Source organism: Pseudochaenichthys georgianus, chromosome 16, assembly GCF_902827115.2.
Source record: "Pseudochaenichthys georgianus chromosome 16, fPseGeo1.2, whole genome shotgun sequence".
Lineage (NCBI taxonomy): Eukaryota > Metazoa > Chordata > Actinopteri > Perciformes > Channichthyidae > Pseudochaenichthys > Pseudochaenichthys georgianus.
Window position 1 is genome coordinate 44,193,509 of NC_047518.2, and position 23,245 is coordinate 44,216,753.

Here is a 23,245-nt window from a genome sequence, read left to right on the forward strand (position 1 = left end):
CCCAACGTCAAGGTCGTCTCCAACTTCATGGACTTCGATGAAAACGTAAGACCCCCCCCCCCCCCCCATGGATGTTTAAAGAGAACTGGATATGGTGCCGGAGGTCGGTCCATGAAAGTTGATCAGTGCCAAAATAACACCTGGATCTTCCCAGCCTTAAACCCCGCCTCCTGTTCTTAAACCCGCCATCCAGCCGCTCCATAACGGCAGGTCCAATAAAAAGAGGATGGAGAATACCTCTGGATTTGTCTTTTAGCTAATTAAAACTTTTAGGACCTAATCATTAATAAGCGGCTATTCAAATGCTCAGACAGTGAAGTTAATTTAGCTAAAAACAAACTGTTGAGCTGATTTCCATTCCTCTCTTCCCCGATGTAAGCCAATAGGAAAAGTATTTTCTGGCCCCAATGAAGTCACGTGACTAACACAGAGGTTACCATACCACCATTTGATGAAAATGTATTTCAAAGACCTGGCGTTCTTCCTGGGGGCTTTGTCCTCCCCCTCTCTTCTTCTGAAGCCTTTTGACTTCAAGGTCACCTATTATGCAAAATCCACTTCTTCATGTCTCTTCTACATCAACATGTGTCCCCTCTTCTTCATGTCTCTTCTACATCAACATGTGTCCCCTCTTCTTCATGTCTCTTCTACATCAACATGTGTCCCCTCTTCTTCATGTCTCTTCTACATCAACATGTGTCCCCTCTTCTTCATGTCTCTTCTACATCAACATGTGTCCCCTCTTCTTCATGTCTCTTCTACATCAACATGTGTCCCCTCTTCTTCATGTCTCTTCTACATCAACATGTGTCCCCTCTTCTTCATGTCTCTTCTACATCAACATGTGTCCCCTCTTCTTCATGTCTCTTCTACATCAACATGTGTCCCCTCTTCTTCATGTCTCTTCTACATCAACATGTGTCCCCTCTTCTCCATGTCTCTTCTACATCAACATGTGTCCCCTCTTCTTCATGTCTCTTCTACATCAACATGTGTCCCCTCTTCTTCATGTCTCTTCTACATCAACATGTGTCCCCTCTTCTTCATGTCTCTTCTACATCAACATGTGTCCCCTCTTCTTCATGTCTCTTCTACATCAACATGTGTCCCCTCTTCTTCATGTCTCTTCTACATCAACATGTGTCCCCTCTTCTTCATGTCTCTTCTTCATCAACATGTGTCCCCTCTTCTTCATGTCTCTTCTACATCAACATGTGTCCCCTCTTCTTCATGTCTCTTCTACATCAACATGTGTCCCCTCTTCTTCATGTCTCTTCTACATCAACATGTGTCCCCTCTTCTCTCATGTCTCTTCTACATCAACATGTGTCCCCTCTTCTCCATGTCTCTTCTTCATCAACATGTGTCCCCTCTTCTCCATGTCTCTTCTACATCAACATGTGTCCCCTCTTCTTCATGTCTCTTCTACATCAACATGTGTCCCTCTTCTTCATGTCTCTTCTACATCAACATGTGTCCCCTCTTCTCCATGTCTCTTCTACATCAACATGTGTCCCCTCTTCTTCATGTCTCTTCTACATCAACATGTGTCCCCTCTTCTCATGTCTCTTCTACATCAACATGTGTCCCCTCTTCTTCATGTCTCTTCTACATCAACATGTGTCCCCTCTTCTTCATGTCTCTTCTACATCAACATGTGTCCCCTCTTCTTCATGTCTCTTCTACATCAACATGTGTCCCCTCTTCTCCATGTCTCTTCTACATCAACATGTGTCCCCTCTTCTTCATGTCTCTTCTACATCAACATGTGTCCCCTCTTCTTCATGTCTCTTCTACATCAACATGTGTCCCCTCTTCTTCATGTCTCTTCTACATCAACATGTGTCCCCTCTTCTCCATGTCTCTTCTACATCAACATGTGTCCCCTCTTCTTCATGTCTCTTCTACATCAACATGTGTCCCCTCTTCTCCATGTCTCTTCTACATCAACATGTGTCCCCTCTTCTTCATGTCTCTTCTACATCAACATGTGTCCCCTCCTCTTCTTCATGTCTCTTCTACATCAACATGTGTCCCCTCTTCTTCATGTCTCTTCTACATCAACATGTGTCCCCTCTTCTTCATGTCTCTTCTACATCAACATGTGTCCCCTCTTCTTCATGTCTCTTCTTCATCAACATGTGTCCCCTCTTCTCCATGTCTCTTCTACATCAACATGTGTCCCCTCTTCTTCATGTCTCTTCTACATCAACATGTGTCCCCTCTTCTCCATGTCTCTTCTACATCAACATGTGTCCCCTCTTCTTCATGTCTCTTCTACATCAACATGTGTCCCCTCTTCTCCATGTCTCTTCTACATCAACATGTGTCCCCTCTTCTCCATGTCTCTTCTACATCAACATGTGTCCCCTCTTCTTCATGTCTCTTCTACATCAACATGTGTCCCCTCTTCTTCATGTCTCTTCCTCATCAACATGTGTCCCCTCTTCTTCATGTCTCTTCTACATCAACATGTGTCCCCTCTTCTTCATGTCTCTTCTACATCAACATGTGTCCCCTCTTCTTCATGTCTCTTCTACATCAACATGTGTCCCCTCTTCTTCATGTCTCTTCTACATCAACATGTGTCCCCTCTTCTTCATGTCTCTTCTACATCACCATGTGTCCCCTCTTCTTCATGTCTCTTCTACATCAACATGTGTCCCCTCTTCTCCATGTCTCTTCTACATCAACATGTGTCCCCTCTTCTTCATGTCTCTTCTACATCAACATGTGTCCCCTCTTCTTCATGTCTCTTCTACATCAACATGTGTCCCCTCTTCTTCATGTCTCTTCTACATCAACATGTGTCCCCTCTTCTTCATGTCTCTTCTACATCAACATGTGTCCCCTCTTCTTCATGTCTCTTCTACATCAACATGTGTCCCCTCTTCTTCATGTCTCTTCTACATCAACATGTGTCCCCTCTTCTTCATGTCTCTTCTACATCAACATGTGTCCCCTCTTCTTCATGTCTCTTCTTCATCAACATGGGTCCCCTCTTCTCCATGTCCCTTCTACATCAACATGTGTCCCCTCTTCTTCATGTCTCTTCTACATCAACATGTGTCCCCTCTTCTTCATGTCTCTTCTACATCAACATGTGTCCCCTCTTCTTCATGTCTCTTCTACATCAACATGTGTCCCCTCTTCTTCATGTCTCTTCCTCATCGACATGTGTCCCCTCTTCTTCATGTCTCTTCTACATCAACATGTGTCCCCTCTTCTTCATGTCTCTTCTACATCAACACGTGTCCCCTCTTCTTCATGTCTCTTCTACATCACCATGTGTCCCCTCTTCTCCATGTCTCTTCTACATCAACATGTGTCCCCTCTTCCTCATGTCTCTTCTACATCAACATGTGTCCCCTCTGTGGAAAGAGACTCTGAAAGTTTCAGGAACAAAGATTCTCTCTCTTTTTGATCCATTTCTATAAAAACCTGTCTGAAAATGAGCTGATCAGATTTTGGCCACTTTATGATGTCATAACGATGTGTTGTCTTGAGTAACCATTAGCCAATCAGCACCAAGGTAACCCCCCCCCACCTTATCACCTGAATCTCCTCCTAGAGCACCATGGAGTTCTTTGTAACCAAATCTCTCTCAGAGGGGCGTGGGGAGAATCAGCACTTTGGAAACAGGGCTGAAACAGAGGGGATTATGGGTAATGCTGCAATGATCTGTCTGGTGTTTCAGCCAATCAGAGACAGGTTCTGTATATATCTGAGACCTGCGATATATTGATGAAAAACAGTATAACAGGGGACCTTAAAGAGCGTGCTGTTTGACGCTGGTGTTGTCTGCTCCTCCTCTCTCAGGGCGTCCTGAAGGGTTTTAAAGGCGAGCTGATCCACGTGTACAACAAACACGACAGCGCCCTGAGGAACACGGAGTACTTCAAACAGGTGAAGGAGTACAGCAACATCATCCTCATGGGGGACTCCCTTGGGGACCTGAGCATGGCCGACGGAGCGCCCAACGTGGAGAACATCCTCAAGATCGGCTTCCTCAACGACAAGGTACAGACACATGGCCACGGACACGAAAACAAACAGAAAATAGGGAGGTCAGTGTTAGGAAAGTCTCACTGGTCCCCGGCTTGATCTTCAACATCAGGATCCATGTGTCTGTGATCCTCTCCAGAATGGAAGGAGTCATCACATACAGAGCATCCACTAGTTCCTGAGCAGTGTCCTTCACATGCTGATATCCAAGAGAGGGAGTTACACAGTCACAAGATGGAGGAATAGAAAGCAGTCTTCAATGTTTACTTCAGATTAGCTCCACGTCAGAAATGAGCATGCTTGATGTCTATCTCCATAGAGGCTGAATCATCATGTTCATCACATAGCTATCATATGCCTAAAACAGTCCTGATTCTCTTCTAGGTAATCAGACATCCTGTCATGTTCACAGCTGCAGTTGGGATTCCTTTGTTATCATGTTACTGTCATGTTGGAAGAGGACATTCAGTTCTGTAATGCATTAATTCCCATACTCCTCTGCAGGTGGATGAGCGGCTGGACAAATATCTGGACTCTTACGACATCGTCCTGGTGAAAGACGAGACTCTGGAAGTGCCCAATGCCATCCTCCAGAAGGTCCTATAACTCCCCCTCCACTTCTCCCATCAGCCCCTTCCAGCCATGGGCCTGTCAGACTTCTGTACCCCACCCCCTTTAAAAGCCTTTTTTTTTTTTTAAATACATTTTTACTCCTAAATGAACTGTTTTAAAAGCCCCCGCAGCAGCATCAGCCTCATTGTCTGTTTCAAGTGTTACTGATGTTCTCTCCAAGTCGTTTTAGGATAAAAACATCAATATAAATAACCATGTTTTATAATTTGCACATTATTATTGTTACCATTGTTATTCACAGGGTTATTCTTGATAATGCCGACAGACTACTGAGTCTTTTGTGAAGCTGTCACCTCAGGTACTCTGGTCATGTGACTATGAAAGTTAAATAAAAATGCAGAGACTATTTCCTTACACTAAAGACCTTTTAATTTATATTTTTCCAAGTAAAATTAAATATGATGCTAGCAATATAACGCATTATTCGTGTAAACAAAGGATTTCCAACTTGATGATGACAGGAAACGCACTTTACGGGGAATCGGCCTGTACACATGTGGCAGTCATTCTGATTTGTGTGTAGGAAGAAGTTCTTGCACATAAAAGCCATGTTTACATTAACATTTTGAGCCTTATTGTGCTCGTTTGGCATCATATCGACACACGGAGGAAGAAGCAGCTCTTTACTCTCTGAATTAGTTAACTTCTCTGCAAAGCTGACTCGATAAAGTGTTCTCCGTGTCAGTGTTTAAGATCTAAAAGGTATTGAATAGTTGTAAAGATGGCGTCTAGTGGTCAGTATATCAGATGCAACGATAAAGCCCCTTAAACCAAAGTAAAAGGTGCTGCAATACTTATTAAAAGCCATTTAAGTTCTGCTGTATTTCCATCGAACAGAAGGAGAAACTGCTGCCTGTGGTTCAATAAAAGGCAGCATTAGACGTACAATATAAATCATTTCATCACCTTTTCTATTTTGTGGTAAGATTTGAGCACTACCTCTTAACATCTATTTTTTGTGAAGGTTGAAAGTATAACATGTCTCCTTGTGTTTCAAAATGTTGCGTTCAATGTTCTCTTTGTGTTTTAAATGTGCTGCTATCACCTGCATGTTGCCTTTTCTTATTGTTGACTTTATGTAAAGCAAACTAAGATATAATATTATATATGAATAAAACTGGGATTAATGTCATTCTGGATATGTGGCCGTTATATGGAGATGTGTATTTTATGTTTCACTGCATCTGGAGAGATATCTGAAGGTACTATACAGGTGTGTTGTGTTTTTATAAGCAGATGGATTTCTCTTTTCTTCAAAGGTGTGAGTCTGTGTTTACTGGATCACCTTTTCCTGCAAGCTCCGTTAAACACACCGTTTCTCTCTCCATCAAACTCTCAATCTGACTGAACGTGTTTCCAGCTAGCATGCTAAGCTAGCTCCTTTAGTCCGAGGTAAACGCTCCAGAAAAAAGAGCACACAGTCCACTCAGAGGTTTATCCAAACACACAGATGATGGATCAGTAGTGCTGGAGCTCACACACTTGCTCAGGAACACAGACCTCAGACCCCAACAGCCCAGAAAGAATTGGGTCTGAATCTATGGTCTGAATGCATTTAAAGGTGCAGTACGCAGCGTACACGTTTTAAAATATACTGTAAAGAAATCTATTAATTGCCAGAGAGTTTATACAGAGGAACTTTATCCATCCCTTTTGAAATGTATACTTTTATCAAAAAATTACTTTAATTTAGTAACTCAATTATGTAATTTAATATTTACAGTAATTTCTAAAATAATGATATGTGCGTACACAAGGATGAAGATCAATATTGTCACAAGAGCCTACTTATTGTAAAATTAAGTAAATGAGGGAATAAATAAATGCAATTAAATTCAACATAAAATAATTCACACCCAGAAGCTTAATTAATTCCAGTAAGTTCATTCAAAAAAGACATTTAAAAAAGAATAGTCATAAAATAAAACATGTTTAAAAATAGGAAAAAAGAAATTGGAAGTATGAACACATTATTTATAAAAAAGAATAATCCTATCAAAAAGGTTTGTTACCATTAAGTAAACATAAAGGAAAACATTTCATATTCACACTGCATATAGTATTTAAAGCCAGGAAATGTATATAGCTCCTAAATCGTGACAAAATTATTAATATCAATTTAAAACAGTCGAACATTCAAATAAATATGTCCATGTCTGCCTGACTGAGAAAACAATACATTATAAATACAATATTGTATGATATACTGGTGACTTTAAGGTGTGTCTTTGAGTTATTAAATGTTAAACTACATAGATGTTTTGATATTTTCCAAGCATAAAACAGGAGGACATAATTAGAAAACTGTTGGGGTGAGTGATGCCTTGTGTTTTGACTGCAGTACTATAAACGTCCCACAGATGGCACTGTGGTTTACCTGAAGAAGACTGGACAACTGCATGAAGTTTGAACAACGTGGCAGTTTGTAGATCCAATTATAGACAGCCTACTGATGTGTGCATGGTTCGTTGGTCTAGGGGTATGATTCTCGCTTAGGGTGCGAGAGGTCCCGGGTTCAAATCCCGGACGAGCCCTTCTTTATGCCCCTCAGGGTCTGACAGAAGCAGTTATTCATTTAGAGCAGGGGTGTCTAAACTTTTTTCACCGAGGGCCACATACACAAAATGATACAAAGAGCTGGGCCCCTCACTCGAGGTTAGGTATATTGCCTCATAAGTTCACTTATAAGTCAGCAAAATAAATCAAATGTAGGTAAATTATCCTTAATACTTGAAAATGCTTTAAGAAAACAAACAGCCTATCTCAGCTCTCCAGAGGGTTTCATTTATCTTGTTAGCAGCTCAAAACAGAAGCTTCAGATTGCTTATCATAAGAGGAAATATGAAGGGTTTATTTCAAGCATGTTATGAAAATAAGTTATTGGGCTTTTTTCTTATCAACTTAGATTTTATAGAAACATTTGTTCAACTTTAACCAACTGAATTTGTTTGAAAAGTGGGGTGGTAAGAGTCGGGAGGAGCTGATAATGTATTCCGGCAAATTACTCAGACCTACTAATTGACCTAACAGAAGTTATTGAGTCTATGTAAGTTTACTGCTTGGCTCAGATCCACCAACGTCAGCAAGATATCAACTCCTGAAGAACCAGGTTCAATTAACTGCTGTTTCAATTCAGATGACCCGCTAAATCTGTTTAAGCGATCCCGAAAGATTTTGATATCAGTAAACGAGGTGTGGCCCTACCTTAGTGTGAGTGCGGCAGGGTGCAATATTACATTTGAAGCAGGAGAGGAGAGCACAGATGTAAGTTGTCCCAGTCCAAAAGGTGGGATCAGTTTATTTGAAGAAAAATAGGTCCAAACTTATACAGGGTTTTTACCTTCTCTCTTTACAACATTATAATCATACAAAACATATCATGCTGTGGTCATGTTCTAATATGCAACCCTAATTCACAGTTTTACATTTATTACACTAAATTGTAACTTCAACTGCCCAATTCAGTTGTGATATTTAAATCTCCCGATAGAATTTAGAGGCATTTCCTCATAAATGACTGGTGATAATAAAAAGCACATTCAAACTTTCATTCAACAAATCAGTTCATTTGCTCATTTCCACATTTGAATACTTCAACTAGTCCCGCATGAATTTGGAGGGCCTTTCCTCATAGGTGGCAGGGTACTAACTTTCAACAAACATCAATTCATTCCACTAATTCACATTCGTCCACAATTCACATTCGTATACTTCAACTAGTCCGGCATGAATTCGGAGGGCCTTTCCTCAGGTGGCAGGGTACTAACTTTCAACAAACATCAATTCATTCCACTAATTTCACAAAGAAATTCACTCAACTTTCAACAAAGAAATTCGAGAGATATTTACCAAGTTTGAGAGAACCTGACAGAGAGCAAAAACCCAGCTCTCAGGGAGAGAGCTTTTACCGGGAGAGAGTATAGCAAGGGAAACAAGTCCTGTTTCTCGCTTGAGGCCAGGAGAAGGCTAGTCACTGTGACCTTTTGACCTGTGCTGGACTATGGGGATCTGGTCTATATGAATGCACCTGCCAATTGCCTGGTCAAATTAGATGCTGCGTATCACAGCGCACTGAGATTTGTGACAAACTGTAAAGCATTAACCCATCACTGTACCCTGTATGCAAGGGCTGGTTTGCTTTCACTAACTGTACGGAGGCTCAGTCACTGGGACATTTTTATATACAAAGCCATGCTAGGGAAACTTCCATCTTATATCTGCTCCCTGATCTCTCGGAGAATTGTAAGTGGCTACTGCCTGAGATCGAATGCTGTGGTTTTATTAAATGTGCCAACTGCTAGGACTGTCTTAGGGAAGACAGCTTTTAGATGCGCAGCTCCTCTGTCTTGGAATAGTCATTAAATGGAAACTGAACAATCTGGTGCCACTAAATGTTTTTAAAGCTCAGTTGGATGCTACTCAATCGGAAGCTATTGGTACCTGTTTATGTGGATAATTTTGTAAATGATGCTGTATGATGTCCTTTTGTTGTTCTATTTATGTTTTTATGTTTCATGTGGAACTACTTGAGCAGGTCTCCCTTGGAAAAGAGATCAATGATCTCAATGGGATTTTATCTGTATAAATAAAGGTTTGAAATGAAATGAAATGACCCCCCCCCCCCCCCTCTCTCTCGTTTGCTCCCTCTCCACCAGTGTCTTTATGCTCAAAGACAGGATAGAAAAACCCAAAGACACCTCCTCCATACCCATATTTGTGGAAACTGGGCATGGCCTCTGATGTACAGGACTGGACATGACCAGACATATTCTATGACCAGACATATTCTATGGCTATGGCATAAGACACACCGTTCCATATGTGTGTAAAAAGGACATGACCCCTACTCTGTAGGACTTGCAAAAATATTATTCTCGGCAATGACATAACCACCTTTTTGGGGCCTCAATGTATTTCTCCTTAAGTCAGGAGCCCCCCTCCCTGTGTACTGCTGTGAGGGGAGAGGGAAGAAACGGCCTTCTCCCTTATCAGTGACACTAAACCATTATAGGCCTTACACTCAACTTAACAAACCACTTTGTTTATACTGTAAATATAGAAAACCATAACATATGAAACATTTTCATTGTGGGTTATACAAGAATATAATTGACTATATTTGATTATAACTAACTTTCGTTTTAATTATTCAACCTAATATGAAGATCTCAACAGTAATATCTGTTTTCATCTATATTCAACCCTTGTGTTGTGTTCGAAAGCCGTTACCGTTCATGGTGTTCGCGGGTCAATTTTGACCCATGATTTATCTCAGTTCAAAACACAGACAAAAAAAGACTATCATCCAATATTGTGTTAACTACATCATAACTAACTTATGATGCATTCATAACCGTACAGTCCTGTTGTAATGAATATTATGGCCCAAAACACATTACACCACATATTGCACACGTGCATGTGTGTGTTGAGGTTCAAGTGTTAGTGTACTCTTTGAGAAAGGTGGAGTTCCCGTGGGGGGAGGGGGGCAGAGGGATTGGAGACCATGTGCATGTTGCCAACAATGATTGAACAGATAGTGAGGGCTTTTTGTATGAGTTGTGTTATATTCATTTATTTAATTTGGCATAATCTTCTTTGTCTCCTCACTTAAAGAACATTTGTTGGGATTTATTTTGGTGTAAATAAATACACTTGTGTTCTCTTTCACCCTGACTGTTATTGGTTGTTGTGTGTTACTGTCTCCATTTCCCCTACACTTTGTAACAAACACATTAATGTATACAAATGAAATAATCCAGTAATTCAATATATGTGATTCTAAAATTAAACATTATGCACAGTGAGTAGTAAGTAGTGGTTGATGCCAATACGTCTCAGTTTATGCTGCTTCATACTTCCACTGCACTACATTTTAGAAGACAGTATTGTACTGTTTACTCCACAGCTTTCATTTGACAGCTTTTATTTACTACTATATAGATTAGTAGACAATTCAAAAATATAAATCAATTATTAAACACACTTTGACAGTTATTTATAGGATAAGATAGCCAGCAGCAGGACATACAGTTATTCAAATTAGCTCTACATTTATTAACTGTGATAAAACACATCAATAATCATTATAGTAACCCAGTAACTCAATATATATATTTATATATATATATACGATTCTGAAAAGGTCCATTATGCATAAGGAGTACTTTTACTTTTGGTACTTTAAGTATATTTTGATACCAATGCTTTTGTACTTTTACTTGTTACACAGTATTTTTACACTGTAGTATTTCTACTTTTACTTTAGTAGAATATCTGAGTACTTCTTACACCACTGCTACCATGAGTGTGGAGCTGTGTGCTACAAAAGCCTGCATTTAAAACAAATATTTTACAGCTGAACTTGAGACTGTTTTCAAATGTGGAGCAGGTTGTAAGCGAGGCTCCGTTTTCTAATGAGGAAACAGTTCAGTGTCTGCTCCCCCTCCTGGAATGAGTCAGAGTTTGATAAGCCCTCCCTCTTCTTCCTGCTTCAGACACAGCCAGCTCCACTCTGTATTCGACAAAGGCCACGCCCCTGATACAACTGCCTACCGTTATCGAGTATCAGCAGTTGTTCGTCCAACATTTTTTCGTTAACGGCGTCTCGTCGCTACGGTTCTCTCTCTCTCTGTGTTCCTGAGAAAGTGTGTGTGAGCTCCAGCACTACTGATCCATTAGCTGTGTGTTTGGATAAACCTCTGAATGGACTGTGTGCGCTCTTTTCTGGAGCGTTTACCTCGGACTATAGGAGCTAGCTTAGCATGCTAGCTGGAAACACGTTTGCAACGCCAGTCAGATTGAGAGTTTGATGGAGAGAGAAACGGTGTGTTTAACGGAGCTTGCAGGAAAAGGTGATCTAGTAAACATGAGTAAAGTCCAAATGCTGCTGTCGTTGAAGAAGCAGCGACTCACTGCTGCTGCTGAAGAGATATTTGCTTTGTTTGAAAAAACGATAGCCGAGTACGAGGAGGAGCTGTCTCTTTCCAAAGAGGAGAACAAGAGACTCCAGAAACTTCTGGACGCTGTTTTACAGCCTCAGCTTCGGATACCCAGAGCAGGTCTGTTCCCTTTACCCTTAATTAACACTTTACACTCTTCAGTAGCACTTTATTATCACATTAATAACACTTTAGACCCTTTATCAGCACTTGCTGCAGGTAGTAGATCCTGAAGTAAAAGTACAAACACTGTACTGCATTAATATGTTATTTAAGTAAAAGTATGTACGTATTATTAGCAGAGCTGGGACCAAGTCATTGTTTTGCAAGTCTGAGTCAAGTCTCAAGTCTTTGTGCTCAAGTCCGAGTCAAGTCTCAAGTCTTTGCGCTCAAGTCCAAGTCGAGTCTCAAGTCAGGTTGGGCAAGATCAAGTCAAGTCCAAGTCCTAAACTTTGACAAAACGAGTCATAAACAAGTCATTATGTGTTTTTCACCAAATGTAATGACATAGATCAACAGAATAATACTTAATAATCAAATTGCTCTGTATTAGTCACATTAATAATTTAATAATCAATTTTCTCTCTGCTGGTAAAGTAAGGTGTTTTTTTTTCTATTTTAAGAGGGAACAATAAGGTAAGGCTACCGTGACAGTTTGATTCAGAAGGAGTTTAACCTCTTAAGCCCTGAGCCTGTTTTTCATGTTTCAGGCTCGCAAATGCCACTAACACAACAAAGACTATATCTTCACTTCTAAAAGGGGTAAATTAATAATCTTTTCTCTGAAAGCAAGATTACATCTGTGAGTTGGATGTAGAAGTGTCAGAATCAATATAGATGTTTTTATGTTAAAGTAAATTCAGATGGAACATAGTAAAAACATGTAAATTCTAATGTCCGCCTAAAAAACCCATTACTTATAGTGAAAACCACCCTTGAATGATGGGTTAGTAGACTAAAAGCTTTAGAAATCCAAACTATAACCTATAATAATTACCCTGTATCAAGATTGATGCAAAACAAGTGAAATGTGACCTTTTTAGAGAGGTTTAGAAAAATAAAGTCCAGGCGGACTCACCTATGGGTAATTTGGGAACCATCAGTTCCATTTGAACTTGTTCACGGCAAAAATCATTTTATTATTATCACTATAGGTATTAATTCCATCCAAATACAACTGTTGTGAAAAAAATAAACATACTCTGTTATCCTCTTAGGCCCCACGGACCCGAAATCGCGTCATTTGCAGGAAACAACGTCTAAGGAACCTTAATATTTAATAAACTATGACTATTTTATATCCATATAACGGGAAAAAACTAATTTAACTGATCTTTTTCATTTTTTTTCTTCAAAAAAAACCACACAATGCTAACAGTGAGCCTCTGAATTAGCCCCGAGCGAAAAATGCTAACCTATTACTGCACCGAAAATCACTCCTAGCTCCCTTATTACTTATCCTAGCTGCACATCCAACACATCGTTTATGATCGTAAAGACACAGAATCTAACGGTGACCACCTCAACACTGAAAGATACAAACTCGCGACGTTATCAACAAAAACGTACATCAAAACAAGTGGCGCTAGGTACTAACATGCGCGAGGCTAACATGACTTACCTTCCTCTTTGTCTGGTCTAAACTGGTCTTCAACGGCATTAAAACGATAAAAACGATGATGTAGTTAATCCATAGGTTAATATCCAATGGGGCTGTGTCCCCTTTGAAATGTTCTGATAATCTATAAGCAATACAACTGCAATTCCGTTATCTGCTGTCCGCTCTGTGCTCCGTGCGCTCTGGGTCCTGCAATTCCTGCTTCCTTCCGTAGTAAACAATAAGTAAAGTCTGCTGTGTAATGTAGTTACGCTGGCTGGCATTCTTTATACTTTACGCAGGACCATATCTCTGGAACCCATTGGTCGATTTGGGGGATTTACACCTTTTTCTTAACCATTACATCCAATAGAATCGATGGGCAGTTCCCAAATCCACGTAAACCAGGGGTGCCCAACCTTTTTTTAACCGAGAGCTACTTTTAAAGTTGCCAGTCTGCCGAGATCTACCAGTCCAAATAGAGAGGCGTAGCCATTACTGACAGCCTACTACCAGGTAAATACACACTTCTACTTGTATACAACTGACCTTTGTACGATTCATACTTCATAAAATACTGCAGATCCTTTATCTTACCTATTTCTAATCTACACACATACAAATATTTAACTGAAGTTACACAACAGTGTTGTTGATACAGAGTTGGAGTTTATTCACACGTCACATACTACAGTGGGTAATGTTTTCAAGAAACATTGCACAGTGCTGCCACATATGACACAGGAAAAAAATACTTGAACCCTTTCTTTGCCATTATATACAAATAGTGTTGCTACAAAAGTATAAATTCGGCTTACTAATAAGACAACTCAGATCTGAAGCTACACAGGAATCTGCTGCCAAAGTGCAATAAAAAAGACAAAATTAATAAAATCAAACCCTTTTTTTGTTGCATTTTAGTAGAGTATAAAAAGAAATGCCTTTTTAAAATAGGATGCAAGCAACACTAGTTTCTTAACCTGAATTGATAATAGACTATAATCAATTTAAACAGAACAGATCTGAATGTTTGCATTCTTATACCATTTTGTGCAATAATTATAATAAATAAGTTCAAACAAACTAAAACTTACAGCTGATTAATAACGGTATCTAACTTGAGTTTGTATTATGTCAAAAACCTGTTGAAATGCTACTGTTATTTTTACTGTCCCCCAAAAGCGCGTCGGCAGCCTCCAGGAATGCTTCTTTCACAACTTCGCCGTCTTTGAAAGACTTCATGTGTTTCGCAAGAACGTGACTGACACGATAAGATGCTATGGTAGCAGCCTTGCTCTTGTTGTTGGGCCTGGTGAAAATGGACTGCTGTGCTGCATTTAGCTGTCCTTTCAGGCCCCTCCCCTTTTGGGAGCGCATAGGGCAGAATTAGGAGGGAATTCCGTCTCGTAGCGTTTGTGCACTGTTTTGAAATGCCGCTCCTAAATTACCTTTCTTCAATAAAGCCAAGCTCGCATTGCAGATGAGACAGATGGACCTTGAATTGGAATAGATCAAAAAAATAATCATCCTCCCACTCAGAGTGAAAATTATATATTTTTGGCTTTTTTGCTTCTGCCATAATTGCGGTCTTGTGTGTGTGCGGACTGTCACTCCTGTTGACAGACACGGACAACGTCAGTGAACTAGTGCACTGCCCACCAGCCACGCCCCGACACATGGGGTCACGCCGGCCAATCACAAAGCTTTGATGCGTTCAAGTGCATTATTCTGGCACAGGAAGATTATGTTATAGGACATTAACGATAAAACCAAATATTGCTGTTCTATTTTTAGACACATCTCGCGATCGACTGGGAATCTCCCCGCGATCGACCGGTCGATCGCAATCGACTGGTTGGGCACCCCTGACGTAAACATTACCATTGCGGACATAATAGAGAAGCAAACGAAGCATATCTGAAAGTACAAGCCTGGACGGCAACACTTTATACTAGGGGTGTAACGGCCCTTCGGTTCGGTACACATGTGTATCGGATATCTTGTTTGTGCAGTTACGATAAGTAATAAGGGCATTTCTACCATGAGTGCTGTGCAAAAGTCCGTTAGCATTAGTTAGCATTTTTTCGCTCCATGCTAATTCAAAGGCTTTGTATTACTCTTGTGTTTCTTCTAGCTAAAAATGGTTCATATTGTCAGTTAGCTGAGTTTTTTACCGTTAAAAGGGTATGGAACATTAATAGTTAAATAAATGTTAAGAAACCCTGAGACATAGTCTCGTAAAAAAACGGTGGGAGGGGTCCACTGGGGGGACCCTCGGGCTTAAGAGGTTTTAATGGATAAGATCCCTGATGTTGAGGTAACCAGAATGTTTATTTCCACCGTGTACAACATGTTATAAGCTCGGTGTATGATCCTTTGGGTATTTTAGCACCAGTCACTTTGCCAGCCAAGATAATGCAACAAGAGCTTTGCAGGAGAAGCTGTGGATGGGATGATGCCATTCCACCAGATATCGTACACCAGTGGAGACGGTGGTTGGACGACATTAAGTTGTTGGCATCACTCAAAGTGGACAGGTGTATGAAGCCAAAGGACTTCGGTGAACCCATACACTCTCAACTACATCACTTTGCTGATGCCAGTGAAAATGGCTACGGGACTGTAACTTACATCAGGCTACTGAACTGCAAAGGCGATGTTCATGTTGCTTTCCTATTAGGAAAGGCTAGAGTTACACCCATACAAATGGTGACCATTCCACAACTGGAACTAACAGCTGCTGTTCTGGCTGCCAGAGTGGATATGATGTTAAAATCAGAGCTTCAACTTCATTTGGATGACTCTGTGTTTTGGACAGACAGTACTTCAGTTCTGAAGTACATTAACAACGAGGACAAGCGTTTTCACACATTTATTGCAAATAGGATCACAACCATAAGAGAGGTTTCAAGACCATGTCAATGGAAGCATGTAGGAACCAAAGACAACCCAGCTGATGCTGCATCCAGAGGAATGAAGATCCCTGACTTTCTGAAAAGCCGCAGTTGGCTTGAGGGTAGTGTTGTCACGATACCAACATTTTGGTTTCGATACCGATACCAAGTCAAGAATTGCAATCATATATATTATTCTGAAATGGACCAATCTGCACAATGACTACTTTTACTGTCGCTACTTTAATACTTTTACTTGAGGAACATTTTGAATGCAGTACTTTTACTGTAACAGAGTATTCCTACACTCTGGTGCTTCTAGTACAAGACCTGAGTACTTCTACTTTTACTGTAGCTACTTTAACTATATTTTGATGATAATACTTTTGTACTTTTATTTGAGTAACATTTTGATTGCAGGATTGTTCCTACATTCTGGTACTTCTACTTTGACTCAAGTACAAGACCTGAGTACTTCTACTTTTACTCAAGTACAAGATATATACTTATACCACCTCCGTTTATAGCCTATGAAAAAAACTAATAGAAAGCGAAGGCTAAAGCTAACCTTAGCAGATAGTAGTGCTGTAGCGACGCGTCGACTTCAAAATATCGTCGACGACATATTTCCGCGTCGCCGCGTCGCTACACACACGTGGGTGTGTAAACAAAGCAACAAGCAGTTCACAATCGCACTTCAAACACAATGGAGACTGAAACGGCTACCACCTCCTCCTCACAAAATTGCGCACGAAGCCCTCAAACGAAAACATCTCGCCCTAGGTCTTCAAAAGCATGGGAATATTTTAAAGTTAGGCCAAAACGCAAAGATATTGTCATTTGCAGTCTTTGCCAAATGGAGTTGGCATATCACACAAGCACAACGGCTATGTTGGAACATTTAAAGCGGCAGCTAGCTGTGGTGGCTACCATTAGCAGCTAGCATTTGCTCTCCGATCTTTACATAAAAATGGAATTATGGATTATAAATTCAATCATTTTTTTATACATAGATGTTAAAAACCTATGGATTAACCGATTCACCCGCGTTTTTACTAATTTTAATGCCATTGAACACGTCTTTTGATCAGATTGACAGCTACGGTGGTGAGACGATCTCCCTAGAAGCTCTGTAAAGGTACGTGTTGTGATGACTGTATTTGCTTCCCCTGTCGAGAGTCCGGATCACTCAGTGACTATATGCCTACATAATCTGTGGAGTCTCAGCTTTAAACGGATATCTTGTATGTGCAGCTACGATAAGTAATAGGGGTACTTTTATCTTGAGTTATGTGCCAATGTCCGTTAGCATTTTTCGCTCATGGGTCATTTAGATGCTTCTTATGAGACTTGTGTTTTGTTTTGGTAAACATGGTTTGTATCGTCAGTTAGCTGAGATTATTTCCGTTAATCTGGTATAACACATTAATAGTTTGTTAAATATTAAGATCTCCTGAGACACAGTATCGTGAAAACATATTTTTTTACATTACGTTTTTTTTACATTACGTTTTTTATGAATTGAACAACAGAAAAATAATCGTTAGATTAGTCGACTATTCGATCAAATAATCGCCCGATTAATCGTTTTCGAAATAATCGTTTCCCCCCAGCACTAGTGAATATGGAAAGAAGCAAGTAAATTAAAACCAGTCAAATGGAAATAAATGGACTGTTTCAAACAGGAAACTTTGTTTCTGACCTTTATTCGGCAGCAAACTTGTGTGCGTCAATTACACCCACCAAGCGGATCCTCAGAGGCTTAAAGCATTGGCTTAGTCTTGAGTTAGATTGAGTCTCTGAGAATATTCAAATGTATAGTTTAAATAATAAAAAGCGCGGTAATGTTACAAGCAGAAGATGATTTAGTCAGAAAAACAGCTGTGTTCTGGCTCTCGTGAGCGAAGGGAAGAGAGCGAGCTCCACCTTTCCAGCTGTTAAATATCCTCTGCTGAATCCTCCCTGTGGGCCGGTTGGCGCTGCTGGGGATCGGCCCTCCACGTCTCCAATGTTCGTTGTTGCGCATTACAGAGGATTCAGACATTGCACATTAAATATATAACTAAACACGCCTTTTCTCCTCCTTATATCTTTCATGACTTTTCATTTAATACATTTTAAACGCTGTAATCAATACTCCAAAAATACCTCACGGCTGGTATCATTTCCGGTAGTTCCGAATGTTGTCTCATGCTACCCACGTCTGTAAACAAACGTATTCAAATAAACTGTACCTTCATTTAATATTCAGCAATAATCTATAGTTGTAGTGTTGAAATCAGTAGGTTTCGGTGTGCAACACTCCGTGTCATATCGCTACTAAATTCACCTCTATAGTAAATTGTATATTAGCCACATGCTAAATGCTAACCGGAGATGAAGGATTTTCAGAATAAAAGCTCAACAACTGGTCTGGTTGTGCACAACAACTTCTGGTTTTTCAGTATAAAACAGCATTTAAACTGACGGTATGTTTATGGTACTTTATGCCATCAAAACATTGATTTTAATTTCTAACAAGTCCCATTCAAATCCCCCGTGTTCCGCCACCTGCTGCACCTTTTCATTCTCTTTACAGCTACAGTTTGCACTGTTTCAATAAATGAAACTAATTTTCTCACCACATCTTTTGATTCATTTTGTCCAGCATTTGCAAGCTGGAGACTCTCTGTCAGAGCCATATATTGTATAATTGATGCTTTCAGTTTTCAGTTGAATTAATTCAATCCAAGTCAATGGAACACTCACAAGATGTCACCAAAATCCCACTGTCCCTTTAAAATCTTTCAGAAAATGATATAAGTATATCGAATCGTATCGTTGGCTGAATATCGTGATATATATCGTATCGTTGGCTGAATATCGTGTATCGTATCGTATCGTGAGATTAGTGTATCGCCACAGCCCTATTAAGAAGGCAAGTCATTCCACACATTGACTCTTGACAAGGCACACTTGTTAATTGAAACCATTCCAGGTTTCCACCTCATGAAGCTGACTGAGAGAAGCCAAGAGGGTGCAAAGCTGTCATCAAGGCAAAAGGGAGCTACTTTGAAGAATCTAAAATAAAAATAATATTCTTGACTTTTTAACACTTTTTTGTTAACTAGATAATTCCATATGTGTTCTTTCATAGTTTTGATGTCTTCAGTATTCATCTACAAAGTATAAACATATTAAAATAAACAAAACACATTGAATGAGAAGGTGTGTCCTAACTTTGACTGGTACTGTATATAAAACACACACATTTTAATATTTAGCAGGTTCCCTCATCTATAATCATTTATACAAGCGCAACTTTGAACATGTACAGCAGTAAAATGCAACATACGAAATAATCAAGGAACATCATACATTAAACACCGAGAGGGAACACTTTACTGCACCATCATTACTTTTACATAAGAAGGTGCCGTCAAATGTTCTGTTAATACTTGCATACTGTTACTTAAATAAGGTTTGAATGCAGGATTTGTATTTGTAACAGAGTATTGTAATGTTCTACTGTAGGCGTAGTGTATCTGTGAACGATCCCAAATACAATTCATTGTTTACATTGCAGCTAGTGCTACGCCAGAAGAAAAAAAAACGTTCCAACTGGAAGTGGAAAGGGGCTGGGCTACATAAAGTGTATTGAGCAAACACAAATACACGATAGGTGGGACTAAGAAAGATAATGTGAAAATATAAAAACAAAGGCATTAATTAGGGCTGCAAAATGTCTCCCATTGTAATGGTGATTAGATTTTTAAATGCTAACACTTAACAGTTTGTTCTGACAGTGTATTTCCTGTTTCCTGCAGATGTCCAGCTGCTGGTTGTGGTTAAAGAAGAGTTTCTCCCTGACCAGCAGGAGTGGAGCACCAGTCTGGACCCGGAGGACCCAGAGCCCCCCCCACATATTAAGCAGGAACAGGAGGAACTCAGGATCAGTCAGGAGGAAGAGCAGCTTCAGGAGCTGGAGGAGGCTGAGATCACCAAGTCCACTTTCACTCCTTACCCTGTGAAGAGTGAAGATGATAAAGAGAAACCTCAGTCCTCACAGCCTCATCAAAGACAAACTGAACACATGGAAACAGAAGCTGATGGAGATGACTGTCGAGGACCAGAACCAGCCAGGAGCTCAGATCCAGAGAGCAGTTTACAACCAAAGACTGAGGACGACACTGGAGACTCTTCTGAACCTGACACTGAAGACAGTGCTGATTGGAAGGAGACCAGAGAACCTGCATCAGGCTCAAACTCACTGAAAAATAGACATGAATCTGTCAGTTATCCACAACGTATTGCTGAAAATAAACCATTCAGCTGCTCAGTCTGTAAGAAAGCTTTTTCACAGAGTGGGCATTTAAAGGCACACATGAAAATCCACACAGTAGAGAAACCACACAGCTGCTCAGTCTGTAAGAAAGCTTTTTCACGGAGTGCACATTTAAAGGAACACATGAAAATCCACACAGGAGAGAAACCATTCAGCTGCTCAGTCTGTAAGAGAGCTTTTTCACAGAGAGGGCATATAAAGGCACACATGAGAATCCACGCAGGAGAGAAACCATTCAGCTGCTCAGTCTGTAAGAAAGCTTTTTCACAGAGAGCACATTTAAAGGCACACACGAGAGTCCACACAGGAGAGAAACCATTCAGTTGCTCAGTCTGTAAGAAAGCTTTTACATTGCAAAGAGGTGTAAAACTACACATGAGAATCCACACAGGAGAGAAACCATTCAGCTGCTCAGTCTGTAAGAAAGCTTTTATAATGAAAAGAGATGTAAGACGACACATGAGAATCCACACAGTAGAGGAACCATTCAGTTGCTCAGTCTGTAAGAAAGCTTTTACAATGAAAAGAGATGTAAAACGACACATGACAATCCACACAGGAGAGAAAGCATTCAGCTGCTCAGTCTGTAAGAAAGATTTTTCACGGAGTGATAGTTTAAAGGCACACATGAGAGTCCACACAGTAGAGGAAAAATAGAGCTGCAATGTTTGTGACAAAATATTTAAATGGCATAATCGTTTCAAAAGACATAAGTGTGTTGGTCGTCAGCTGATTCTGTAACTGTAAGGGAATACATTCATCTATTTTGTATCTTGATGACCTAAGCCTGATTTCACCCACCTGCAACCGATTTGCTAATAATCACAAATCTTCATTTTCTTTGACCCCTTGACTCGACTATTTCTTGTTTAATAATCGTTACATCTCCTCAGGACCAAGTTCCTGTGTCCTGTCCTGCCTTTCACCTGCTGTTCACCGACTGCTCATTTAAGGTGGACTCACCTTTACAAGGGACCAGCTAGTCTTAGTGTCTTAATGCAAATGTTTTGTAAAGTGATGCTAGACCAATAACGTGCTGTTGGGTTGTGTGCTCTCTGCAGGACGGTGTCTGTACTCAAATATTGTTTATGAAATGAGAGCTTCATTCCGTTTTTGTTGTCTAAACAACCCCAACAGTGCGATATGTCTTCTTTCCAGCAGATGGCATACATGTTACATCATCCAGTTCAACTGTCATCCACATATTAATGATTCAAAACAGCAATGTGTAAGATATGGCTAGTAATTGACCATTTCAACAGAATGTGAAGAGGTTACAGTCTTGAGGCCATGTCCAATATGTTTATGTTTTGTTTGATTAAATCTACTGAAATGAGCATTCAATTACTCAATTATTCTTAATTACTGCCATTACATCATGGGTTTGCATTGCAATATTAGAACGCATAAAACCCAACTTTAGTTCTTCCAAGTTGCGGGTGTTCATTGTTTAGAAGTCCGCTGTGTTTCATCCAAGCTTCCACTTCGTGCTCCGATAATGCTGAAAGTATCTGTTGTATGCTTTACCTGCTCCAGTAACAAAAGTGTAATTCACTGGACAGAGACAAGAGATAGTGGATGGATCCCGAAAAGAACCAGAAGATAGTCCGTATAGAACCTTCAGGTTCTGATAATGATCAGGGACAGAGCTAGAAAAAAACTCCAAAAACCTGAATAGAGCTAGAAGATAGCCAGTACAAAGCCAAGAAAGACCAAGTAGAAAGACAGGAAGGAGCCAAAAGAGTTTGTGTTTTTTTAATATTCAAGCTCTTCTCTTAATATATTAGAACTTCCTATCTCAACATGTATCCTTTTATGTCAATTAAAAAAACCTTCCATTTTTGCTGCCAATTATTGAGATTCTGGTTCTGAACCAGTGAGAGTTCTTTATTTGCAAATAAACATGGTAACATATTTAAAGTTGTGCCCAGATGGTGTCGCCCTAATCCGTGTACCTACGGTCCATTTGTTTTTCTTTATTACACCAGTAAGCGGAAGAGCGTCTGAGAGGTCTGTTTTTTTACCTCACTAAATGGTCTAATGATCATTGAAGCGAGGGGCGGGGCGAAACTCACGGAAGTGATTTAAAGGAGACATGTCATGGCCATTTCCACTGATCATAATTCCATTGTTGAGGTCTACTAGAATATATTTATATTGTGCAATTTTCCAAACTCACATTGGTTTCTCATACAGCATCTCTGTAAATTACGTGTATTCACTGAATTTCACTCTCTGCCTTTAACGGCTCGTTGTAGTAGCTCCAATAGCTCCAGCACCCACCCTCCCTGTGAGCACAGTGTGCTCTGATTGGTCGGGACATTGTGAATCGCGCTGAGCTCCGTGGAGGTGTTGTTTCCTTGTTTAGCGATACACAGCGAAACACACAAACTCATAGCTGAAGTAAAAACAATAAGTGTGGCTTGATATTGAGTAAGAAAAAGGTTGATAAACGCCGTGAGAATGCGTCTTCAGAGAGAATGGGTCTGCAGAGAGAATTTCGCCGCGATCCCAACTGTCTGTTATCAGCCTGCAGCCAGGGCAGTAGAGCTGCCTGCGCGTGTGTGTGTGTGTGTGTGTGTGTGTGTGTGTGTGTGTGTGTGTGTGTGTGTGTGTGTGTGTGTGTGTGTGTGTGTGTGTGTGTGTGTGTGTGTGTGTGTGTGTGTGTGTGTGTGTGTGTGTGTGTGTGTGTGTGTGTGTGTGTGTGGAAGTCCGTGGATTGGTTGATTTGGACCAATCAGCTTGGTCATAGCTCTGGGCGTGGCTACTGGGTGTTCAGATGTCAGAATGTCCAGGAAGAACATGAGAAATCTCCAACGAGGCGTTTTGGGGAGGTTTTGTGTTAGAGTTT

The 23,245-nt window shown here is 40.2% G+C and overlaps 2 protein-coding genes and 1 non-coding gene across 3 annotated transcripts; all 3 read left to right on the top strand.

Moving 5' to 3' along the window:
- The first annotated feature begins 6 nt into the window (after positions 1–6).
- Positions 7–5,770, top strand: LOC117460726 (cytosolic 5'-nucleotidase 3-like). Its single transcript, XM_071206194.1, has 3 exons — positions 7–45; positions 3,820–4,020; positions 4,510–5,770. The coding sequence occupies exons 1-3, from the start codon at positions 28–30 to the stop codon at positions 4,609–4,611; spliced, it is 321 nt and encodes a 106-aa protein (XP_071062295.1). The 5' UTR covers positions 7–27; the 3' UTR covers positions 4,612–5,770.
- A 1,330-nt stretch (positions 5,771–7,100) lies between these two features.
- Positions 7,101–7,172, top strand: trnap-agg (transfer RNA proline (anticodon AGG)). Its single transcript has one exon. It is a non-coding gene; the product is annotated as a tRNA-Pro (tRNA).
- A 3,986-nt stretch (positions 7,173–11,158) lies between these two features.
- Positions 11,159–21,731, top strand: LOC139435522 (zinc finger protein 391-like). The gene is made up of 2 exons (XM_071206195.1): positions 11,159–11,699; positions 19,877–21,731. Exons 1-2 carry the CDS (start codon positions 11,450–11,452, stop codon positions 21,049–21,051), a joined length of 1,425 nt encoding a protein of 474 aa, XP_071062296.1. The 5' UTR covers positions 11,159–11,449; the 3' UTR covers positions 21,052–21,731.
- Positions 21,732–23,245: the final 1,514 nt, after the last annotated feature.